This window comes from Megascapheus bottae, chromosome 13 (assembly GCF_031878675.1).
Source record: "Megascapheus bottae isolate mThoBot1 chromosome 13, mThoBot2.hap1, whole genome shotgun sequence".
Lineage (NCBI taxonomy): Eukaryota > Metazoa > Chordata > Mammalia > Rodentia > Geomyidae > Megascapheus > Megascapheus bottae.
Genome location: NC_143521.1, coordinates 15,322,849 through 15,334,078, shown reverse-complemented (window position 1 = coordinate 15,334,078; position 11,230 = coordinate 15,322,849). Strand labels below are relative to the sequence as shown.

The 11,230-nt window shown below is 37.1% G+C and overlaps 1 protein-coding gene across 1 annotated transcript in view; it reads left to right on the top strand.

The window, feature by feature from the left end:
- Positions 1–5,329: 5,329 nt before the first annotated feature.
- Positions 5,330–11,230, top strand: part of Fras1 (Fraser extracellular matrix complex subunit 1) — a 272,346-nt gene continuing 266,445 nt past the window's right edge. Inside the window, exons 1-2 of the mRNA XM_090343975.1 lie at positions 5,330–5,492; positions 6,242–6,366. Coding sequence (XP_090200101.1) covers positions 5,330–5,492; positions 6,242–6,366 — 288 coding nt within the window. The remainder of the gene's footprint in view (positions 5,493–6,241; positions 6,367–11,230) is intronic.

The window sequence follows — 11,230 nt, the reverse complement described above, 5'->3', positions numbered from 1 at the left end:
AATTACAGGCATGAGCCACAGGTGTGGGGCTGTTAGATATTTTGTAAGTGGCTTGAATTAAATCCTTCAGCCCATGCTAGTTCAGTTCTAAAGCTGAAATTAACCAGAGTATACAGTTGGCAGGAAAAAAATAGTACACATTTTTCATTCTCTTATTTATATTTTAGAATTAAATATATTTTACAAAATCACAGTTGCATATTTTTGTTATTTAAAAACAGAAGAAAAAATAAAAATAGAAGATATAGATAAGAACAAAGTAAACACATATTTACCTTATATTCACATTCTGGAACGAGCATATTTTACTAACTAGTATATGTAATTCCATGCTCTGTTTCTACTCACATAGGTATAATTTTAATTATAAAAACATTATATTTTACATATAACTTGAAAGCACAGCTTATATGGAGCTTTGTTCCTTTAAACATTTTTAACAAATGAAATGAATTAATCAATAATTTAAGTAGGACTATTAAACCATTCAGATAAAAAAGTTTCTGTTGACAATATAGTGCTATTTAGAACACTGTACAATTTACCCTCATAAAAGCAAAAATTGACTCCTAATGGGAGTTATAGTCTTTGTTGTATTTAGTACTAATCAATGTTTAATAACTACCTAACCAACTTATCAAGTTTCTTTTAAACCTCTTCCTGTCTTCCTATTACTTTAAATGTTTTAGGACAGAGGCAGTCTTCTATCTGCAAGAACCTTTCATTCATAGATTAAAGAATCTATGAATACTATTTATACAGGTCATATTTTCCTTGCTTTGTATGTTTGTCATAGGCTCATCCTCTTAATTGTAGCCTAGGTGGGAAAAAACTATTTTAAGGCTGTTTCTTCTGCAGAGTATCAGATTAGAAGTGGGTTATAAAGCAATGGAATTACAGTAGTAACCTGGAAAATCTGTAAAACTTACTTTACAATGTTATTTCTTTAAATTTTATTGCATTTTCCAAAGTTTTAGCTATTGAGGATCTCGAGTATTCCTACTTTCATAAAGCAACTTTATGATGCCATAGAAATTCATTTGTAAAGTTGGACCTCAAAAAATGTTGCTATCCAAGCTGTGGATAGGGCTCATTTTATTTAAAATTAGCCATAAATTATTCATCTGAGCACAGTGAAATAAGGAAGTTTTCTTGGCACGTTGAATGCTTAGGTAATAATGCTTAGACACCAGTGAGGTGGTACCATTGAACATTATAGAGATTGTTTTTGGAGGCTTTCACAGCTTTGTTGGAATGTGAATTCATAAAGCTAGACATTTTCAGGAGGAAAGCAGGCAGATAGTAGAACTCATCTGGGGTGAGGGATCTACAAACAGGAATGGAAGAGATGGCCTTTCTCATGCTTCCTTGTCTCCTGGGAAGATAGCTGTGTACAGGTCAGCAAGGCAGCAGAGCCCCTGACAAAGTTTACCTTTAAATGAATATAAGGTAAAATTATGCTTTTGTTAATGGAAATACAAATTTTGCTCTGTCCTTAGAACAGAGTCTCATTTAGAGTTTAGTAAGGTAAGTTTAGTTAGTGGTATTTAAGAAGACTTAGGTTCAACCTTCCATCAACTTAGTGAGACACATTTCTCCAATTACCCAGATTTATTAAAAAAAGAAAAGCAAGAAAACCCCTATCCCTCCCTTCTGCAGCAATATTGAATGCCAGGGATTCATTTAAGTAAGCGTTTTACCCTCTTAGGTTTTGCATATAGAAACTGTAGGAAAAAACTGTCAGAAAAAACGACATCGACCCATTTGTTAGGAAATGGAAAGACTTAGAAAAAATCATATTAAGTGAAGTAAGCCAGACTCAAAGGAACTTAGGCTCAGTGGTTTCCCTCATTTGTCATAACCAGTAGAAACCTTGGGCTCTACTAGCAGAGATCTGCAATAGAGCAAAACCTTGATACATAAGGCCATATAGTATGAAGCTAATGGAAAGGATCTCCAGGATATTGAAACAAAAGCCATATAACGAATGATTGTTGTCCTTAATGTACTATGTTATCTCTCATCTCCTTTGCTGTCCCTTGGGTATCTCATATTGTTACAGTACCTCACTTTGTTATCTGATATATTGAATTTATTTGTATTTGATTATTTGAAATTTGATAGGGAAGGGGGGAAAACAAAAAAAAAAAGAAGGAAAGTTGTTATCTAAGAAAAGTGAAATGTGCAATGTTACAGGATACTTTCAAGGCCAAGGACCCATAGCCTACCTCAAAGCCTGCTTGCCAGAGCAGAAAAGGACCTTATAGATTATCCAGAGGTATCACAGTACTCAAGTTAAGCAGACACAAGGTGAGGAGGAGCAAGAAGAAAGCTTGACTTTACTCTGCAGCAAAAAGCCAGGGGGTGGTTTGACTGTTTACCTCCCAAATTGGATTTAAATCGCATCTACTAGTTTTAAATCCTAGGTACCAATGCCTTGCTTACATTTTCAAATGTTTTCCCAAAAACTGCATTCAGGGAGTGCTCATCTACCCTGCAATCTGATTCTATGATGATAAAAATTAAGATTAAAAAAAAAAAGAAACTGTAGGAAAAGAATGGAAGTATCAAGGTTCTTCCTGGGCTGTATTTACTTTGAGAAAATGCAGCATTTGAAGATACCTGCTGAATGCCTGTAACATAACAGGAAGTGTTTGAGAAAAAAGTACACTTAATGATCTCATAGTATCTGCCAGACACTTTACATATCTTTTTTTTTTTTTTGCCAGTCCTGGGCCTTGAACTTAGGGCCTGAGCACTGTCCTTGGGCTTTCTCAAGGCTAGAGCTGTACCACTTGAGCCACACCATGATTTCTGACTTTTTCTATGTATATGTGGTACCAAGGAATCGAACCTGGTCTTTGTGCATGCTAGGCAAGTACTCTACTACTAGGCCAAACTCCCGGCTCACTTTTACATATCTTGAAATATGGCATCTCATGTGAGTCTTTTAGTAACTGCTTCTCTGTTAAGTTAGTCTCTTTCTTTCTCAGATGTGGAAACCTGAGCACAGGTACTGCAGTTCAAAAGCAGATAGATAGTAAATGGTGGCTGCAGGACCCAAATCCAGGTTTAATGGGACCTAAGATTTCCAGAGCCTGACTTGTTAGAAATTACAAGAAAATTGGTAATTGGGCAAATTGAACAATGAGTAATAGCAATAGTGCTAATTTCATAGGGCTGTCAGGCAGGCAAGTGCTTGGTACAATGTGTGACATTCCCTGCTTTCCCAGGCTTCCCAGATAATGGCAGGCAGTGGGGAACACACCCTTCTGCTGTCCCTGCATGAACCCTGCGATCAACATGTCCTGCTTCGAGGGTAATCGGTGAGACACACAATCGATAAACGATAGCTACTGGCTTTGTGGAATTCTCATTTTTATTTACTTTTTATTCTGAAACGGACATGGTTTTCTTACAATCAGCCGGAAACATATTACATTATGCCTGGAAATGAAATTTGGTTTTCCTCTCCTTCCTATCATTGCTCTTTGGGTTAAGTGTGGATTGTACTTGTCACATATTGCCAATTTTGAAGAATGACCTATAACAATAAGAAGAAAACCAAAACCATTCCAATCCAGATTTACATACTCATTTGCTTTGATTGAGGAATTGTAAGTCAGATGGTAGAAGTGTAATTTCACTTCAAATATATTTTATATTGCCTAAAAGACTTTGGAAAATTTCTTGTTGTTGAAGCATATTACCTAAGAGGTTGTGAATTTTTATTTTCTCAACCTAGAAGAACAATGACTTAACTTTTTGCTTGGGAATGTTGTATATACCAATATAAATCTATACCAATGCTGGCATGACTCTTCAGAGAAACAACTTATGAGACAGACAATAAGAGAGAGAGACAGACTGACAGACAAGATGGAGAGACAGACACAGAGGGAGAGATACACAGAGCTATAGAGATAGATTGATTTTGAAGACATAGTCATGAAACTGTTGGAAGTGGCAAGTACACAATTCATAAGACAGATCAGCAGACTGAAAGCTTAAAATAGTGTTTCTGTGTTATAGTCTGGAGGCAACATCCTCTCCTTTCTAGGAAAACGAAACTGGAGCAGTCATCTGATAGGGTGAAACCCCCACTCACGTTATGGAGAATAGTTCCATTACTTATAAGTCAGCTAATGGTACATGTCAGTCTCAATAAGAAAATGCAGATACATCCTTTAGTTTTCCATGGAGTTATATCCTGATCCATCATAAATTGAAGATGCACACTTTTCCCATCCTAGCAACAGTGGCCGCTGTGGAGTACTGGTGTTTACCTTTGTGTTCAGGTGGTGGATTGGAAGCTGGTGCTTGTTAATATAGATGACATATTGCTAACCGTAGTACATATTGCTAATTTTAAGAAAGAGTCCAAAAGTCAACATACAATTTCTCCTGTTTGTGTATCTTTTGTCTGTGCCAAAGTCAAAAAATTGTAAGGCAGGGACAGTTTGTACCTTGACAGAAATGTATAGAATAATATTTGAGCAAATAAGTGGGTACTGTAGCCTAGCCAGTTGGCAAATGAAATTAACTGTCACATTTGATTTCTGCCATCATGCGTGAAAGCACCTGTTGCCATCTGTAAGTTTTCCAACCACCTATGCTCATGGCAGTACTGGTGTTCTGATGACTCTTAGGGAGGTTGGAAGATTCTCATGCTTCTCCTTAAAGTACTTAGTGGCACTTTTGGTCAGTCGACCATGGGAAAACAGGATTCAAAACTTTAAAAAGGAGGAAAAAATCCTTTTCCAAAGAACTTAGGATATATTAATGCTTGTTCTTGTAAGCATCTACCATGTGCCAGGCCAAGGACAGTTCATATTGTAGGGAGCTTATAGTTTGGTTTGGCAAGGATAACAGACACTTAATGAGCACAATAAGGCATGGCAGAACATGCTCAGAGCATGATGGAGTAATGGAAGACTGAAGCTATATCCAAGTGGAGGCTAGTGGTTAGAAACTGTTCCGAAAGATGGAAGCTTAGAGGATGATTCTGCTTTGCAGCACAGGACAGGGAAAAGATTTAAAAAGGAGAATGAAATAGGAGACCAGATAAGAGGGACCAGCCACGTATCTCCACAAAATTGTTATAGATGGATGGAAGTCTCAGAACTATGCAATTCTACAAGCTCAGGAAAATAGGGGAAGGCCAGGTTATAGGGTTTGTAGTTGGAGGTAAATGTGAGCTACATATTACTTCTAAACCAGAGAATAACTAAGATAGCATTCTTACAGGGGTGCGATGATTAAATCTGTGTTAAACAGCATCCATGACTATTGTGAAGCTAAGAAGTAGAGTAGGAAGATGCATGAGGGAATGGCTGGAGAAGTGGATTGCAGTGCAGCCCGTAATATCCTTATGATTTCAATGCAAAGTCATCAGTGCAACTTTTCAATGGCGAGACACAGGTGTCTGTGGAATGAGCTGGGCTATAGGTTAAAGTGTGCCCCATCAAAATCAGGATTTAATATGATGGAAGGTGAGAAATAGGAAAGAAGTCACAGAGACGTTTAATTAAATACAGATTCACTTTCTGTTCTTGACATTATTTTCCTTTCCAATTTATTGAGTAACGACACAATATTATCAATATGCGTTTATCGGATTCCCTTCTGTTCAGGATTCAGAATAATTTGTCAGAGCCTTAGGGATGGTGGCTTCATTAGGACTTGATATGTCCAGCATGCAGCTGTGCACATTGTAGCCACTCCATGCAGCGATGTTGGTGGATCTTCTTTAAAAACTAGCATTACTTAATTCTTTCTCTTCTCTGTTGAGTGTTAGCACATGTAGCTGCAGAGAGATGTAGAGTCCAATCAACAGTGCTTGTTGTACCTAGTGGAAATACTTGCCTTTGGGATGCTGGTTAGTGCTAGTTAAAGTGTGATTTGCCTTTAAACCTGCTCAGATGGTCTCAGCTAGTTAACAGCAAAATGAAACTTCAAAGCAGGGAGCATTGATATGTCCTCTTGAGGTTTCAGGCCAATTGATGGGTTTTACTCTGGGTATTGACAGCTCTCTGCTGAATGCCCTTGTCTTTGACTACGTGGGTTGACTTTGTGAAATGGATTATACTGCTTTTTTTGCCGCTTGGGGTTTTATCAGTGTTCAAGCAGTGCTGTGTGTGGTGTGTGTGACTTTCCTTTGCCTTTTAATTGTTCAGGAGATGGGGTCATTGCAGATGCTGCTTTTGTGAGTTCAGACCTTGACTCATCGTGTTTAACGCAGTTTATGCTTCTTTTCAGGATGCCACAGTTTGGAAGCCCGATTCATGCCAGAACTGCCGTTGCCATGGCAATACAGTCATCTGCAAACCTGTTGTTTGCAGGAACCCTCAGTGTACCTTTGAAAAGGTATGGTATTCTGAATGCATTAGTTAGGTCAGCAGCAGGTCAAGATATTTTTTGATTTATCTATTTCTAGCATTTATCCAAATCTTAAATTGGAAGCTTTATAAAATACAGTAAAATTTTTTATTTAAAACTAGGAAAGTCTTAGTTTTCATTTAATGATCATTTATTCTGGAGCCAAAACTTGGCAAAATATTATTATTTGTTTCACATAGCATGATAGAGAGTACCTTTGTCCCACTTTACAGGTGGAAAAGCTGAATCTGGGGATTTAAAGAAGCTGTTCACAATTTTTGGTTTGTATACATAACAAATGCTGCTCAGAGATTTTTACACTGAGTCTGATCAATGCCAAAGCTATTGAAACAGCCATGACATTTACACATCATTGAGTGGACAGAATGCCAGTACTGACTATTTGAATATGAGCACTTGAGTCTGCTGCTGGGGTTGGTTCTTACCATGCAACCAGTGGGTTCTGTAGAGAAAGGGAGAAAGCTTGACTTGTCCTTGACCAAGTTTGTGGACAATACTTTCTCTTTTTCCTGTGTTAAATGTGTTCTGTTATTTTTTTTTTCTAAAAGTTAGAAAACACATTTTATGCTTTCAGTCTGTTAGAATAATTTGTTTCCTAGATGATTTTTTTTCTTTTTAAAGCCAATCTAGTTTTTAAAAATTAAAAAAAAATAAGATTGGACACTAGTGGCTCATATCTGTAATCCTATCTATTCAGGAGCCTGATGTCTGAGAATCTTAGTTCAAAGCCAGCCTGGTCAGGAAGGCCCACGAGACTCTTTTTTCCAATTAACCAAAAAGTCAGAAGTAGAGCTGTAGCTCAAAGTAGTAAAGCACACTAGCTTTTGAGCATACAAGCTCAGGGATAGCGCCTAGCTCTTGTTTTCAAGTTCCAGGAATGGTACACACAGAAAAGAAGTTCATTTCTTTTAGTGTAAAACATTTTAAATTCCCTAAAAAGACCTATTTTTCCTTTAAAAACCATTCTGTTTTATAAGCATAATTTATTTTTTTAATGTCTTTCCTTTATCCAAATAATTAATCTTGAACTTTTATAATGTCAAGTTCTGGTGTTTTTTTTTTCTTTTTAACATTAGAGTGAAACTGTATTTTGTAATAGAGTTTCTAAATTTCTACCTGGTAATAATATTGAGAAGAGTAATGGGAGTACAAACATGTTTAAATTTGCTGATATTCTGTCATAAATACCCCTAAAAATTTCTTACTTGGTTTGTTAATCTGAATGGTAGTGTGAGAATCACGAACCCTTCTCCACATCACATGAATACTTTTTGTACCACAAAACATCCCTGAATTAAGTGGTACAAGATGTAGCTTTCATTGATTAAGCCAAACTATCTATTTCTTTTTAATTTAGCATATATTTTCCAAAGTCTTCATTTGGACATTTCCATAGAATAGGAGAAAATCTTTGCTGGTTATTCACTCCACAGGGGATTGATATCCAGAATACATAAAAAATAACTAAAATTTTAAACAGCAAAATAGCAAACAATTCAAATGAACTGAATGGAAACTTTTTAATGAAGAAACATAAATGGCCTGCCAAAACCTGCATAAGTATTCAACATCTTAATCCATCAAGGGAACACACATCTAAACTTATTTTATACCATCTGTCAATAAACTAAATCTGGCCTGCCACTTATTTTTGTATGGCCCTTGAACTAAGATTGTTTTTTAGCTGAGTGTGCTGGTACACACTCTCAATCCCAGAACTTGAGAGGCTGAGTCCAGAGGAAAAAGATTTCTAGGTCAGCCTGAGCTGCATAGTGGAGGCCTGTCCCTTCCCACATTCCCCCCCAAAAATCAGACCACACAATAAGAAGTGATTGACAAAACCCCAGGATGAATATTTTGTGAATAGTATATGAAATAATTGTCCAATATCCATAAGTTAAGTTTTATTGAACTCATTTGTTTAGTATTATCTTAGCTGCTTTCATACTTCAGTGATAGTTGTGTGTTGTGATATAGACTGCATATGACTTCCAATGGTTTTGTGTACAGGTTTTTCTCCCATTCTTGTTTGTGAAGACTTTTAAATGCCATTGGGAAGGTGAGAGTGGAGAATTTTAGGATCTGAGGGAAGAAAGGGATTGAACAGGGGCAGGAAAAATGTGTGCAGGAGGTATTCCCAACAGTTCGCGTTGTTCAATGTGAGAGGACAAACCAGTGGAAGGAGAGATCCAGAACTTGAATTTTTAGATATCTAGGACTTATGCTAATGAAGAGAGTGAATAGAAATGTGGGAAGTGACGGGTGTTAGTGCTAACATCAATAGGAATGTGGAAAACAGAGGGCTGAGTCCCTGCCAGGGAAAGAAGTGTTCACAGATCCCTCCAAAAGATATCAGTGGTGGGAGCAGAGTGAATGAGTTAAACTAAAAGGCTCAGGCTCAGAGAGTCGAAAGTTCTAGCAATAGCAATTTATAGAGTATGAATGGGTCCTGAGGGCGACCATCTCTCCAGGCTGCTCAAGAGAATGAAGGCGAAGATGAGGTAGATAGTCAAGAATATACAAGGATAGAATGTAGGACTGGTCCCTTTTGTGGACATTGAATTTTTCTAGATTGATGACTAATACATGGTAGAAAAGAAACCAAAATATCCAGATGCTTAGGCATCTACAAGTGGGTATGAGTGACTAAGAAATAGTCTTTACGTAGTATAATTGTGAGAATTAAACTACATATGATGAATATATGTTACTTACGAGCACACACAACAATATAAATCGCTTAGGAATGTACCCACTTGTTATTCATGAACACACAGATGAGTCTAGATACTTAGTATTCTATTTCCCCCTTATGCACTGTTTTCGTTTGTCAACCACAGTCAGAAAATATTAATTGGAAAATTGTCTAAGTAAATAATTCATGTTTTAAATTGTGAGACTTTTGAGTCATGTGATAAGATCTCGCACTCTTTTACTCTATTCTGCTGACACTTGAGTCATCTTTCTGTTTATGCTACCTTCCTATTGCTCACTTAGTGCCATCTTGGTTATCAGATCTCCCTATGGCAATGCTTGTCTTTGTTACTCTTGTTTTACATGATAATTAGTTTAAAGCCAAAGAGTAGTGATGTTAGAAACTCAGGTATGCCAAAAAGAAGCCATAAAGTACTTCTTTAAATAAAAAAAATGAAAAGTTTAGGCTTAGTATAGAAAAAAAGAATGTTGGGATTCTTCAAATTGATATAGTAGGGTGTTTTGAGAGGGGAGGAGAATGATCACACATATACATGCACACATACGTACATACATATTCCCACATATTATACTGGTTTTGCTTATTAGCTAATATTGTTAATCTCCTCTTGTGCCAAATTTATAAATGAAATTTTTATCATACGGATAGGCATATAGACAAAAGCAGTCAGGCTAGTTGTGATGGCTCACACCTGTAATCCTAGCTACTCAGAAGGGTACGATCTGAGGATAGTGGTTCAAAGCCAGACCTGGCACTAAAGTCTATGAGACTCTTATCTCCAGTTAACCACTAGAAAACTGGAAGTGTTGCTGTACCTAAAGGGGTAGGGTGATAGCCTTGAGCTAAAGAGCTCAGGGACAGCACCCAGGCGGAGTTCAAGCCCTATCATTGGGAGGAAAAAAGATAAAATAGGCATCTGTTGGGGTAACTACTTGCTCACATTATTCAGAGCGCTCCATAAGTATTGGCCAGAATCAAATTATCATATTGCAATTGCTAGTTATATAGGTACCTTGCAGTGTGTATTGCTAGCTCTTGTGTCTGCAGCCACTTTCTGATGTTCTATGCAAAGCTTGGAAGGACAAGTAGGCTGTGTGTTCTAAGCACTCTACAGCTCACCAACCCCTGCAGGGCTAACCATGTATGGTTAGGTATCGAGAATTCTCTACTTCTCATTCTCTAGGTACCTGCCTACCTCATTCTATAGTCACCTGCCTGCAACATCCTTTGTTACTCCTTTAGCTCATCCCCATCATATACTCAAGTTCAACAGATAGACCCAACTTGGGAACATCCTCTCCCTCTCTCCACTGACACAAATAAGATATATTACCGAGTCAAGTTTTCTGAGCACTAAATCTGAAAATTTATGTAATAAACAAAAAAAGTAATTTACAGGTATATACTGTATCTTGAAGTTTTCCATTCTACCTGCCTTGATTCCTTGCTTTCTGCCTGCCAGGATAGAGTGTAAACAACTGGATTATCTCATTTCCTACCTGCATGGAATTTTTAGTGGGACTTATGCTAATGTACTTTCTGTTGCCATCTTGGTGGAAATTAAAGTGTGGGTTTTTTTCCCCCTTTGGGTTCAGAGGGCACTCTTTTGAAGAGTCATTATGTTGCGTTGCCTGGTAATGTATAAAATCTTATTTTGTATAAATTTAAATCCTTCTCAAGAAGATAACAAGTTGCTGATGACTGGTATTGGTGTATTTGGTCTGTGTAGTAGAATAACAGCTGTACAATTTTAGGCTTCTTTTCTAGCCATTCTCATGGGTGGTGAACTGAAAATTCTTCTGTAGATATACTGTTTTTTAAATGGAAACAAGCAAAATTAATAAAGTAAGCATTCATAGGCACACTAATATGTGTATTCATATATATGCATGTTTAGGATCAAATCCTGTGCCTTGCACATGCTAGTAAGTGCTCTACCACTGACCTGTTCTCTCAAACCCTTAAAAAAATTAAAAAATCAGACTGTTCACAGTGGCAAATGAGTTATTAGTTAGCATATAACAGTTCATATTAGATCTTCAGTGATCTACTAACCTATTCTTTGGATAGCATCAATAATGGGCAATTACAAGCCAGGCACAGTGACTCACACCT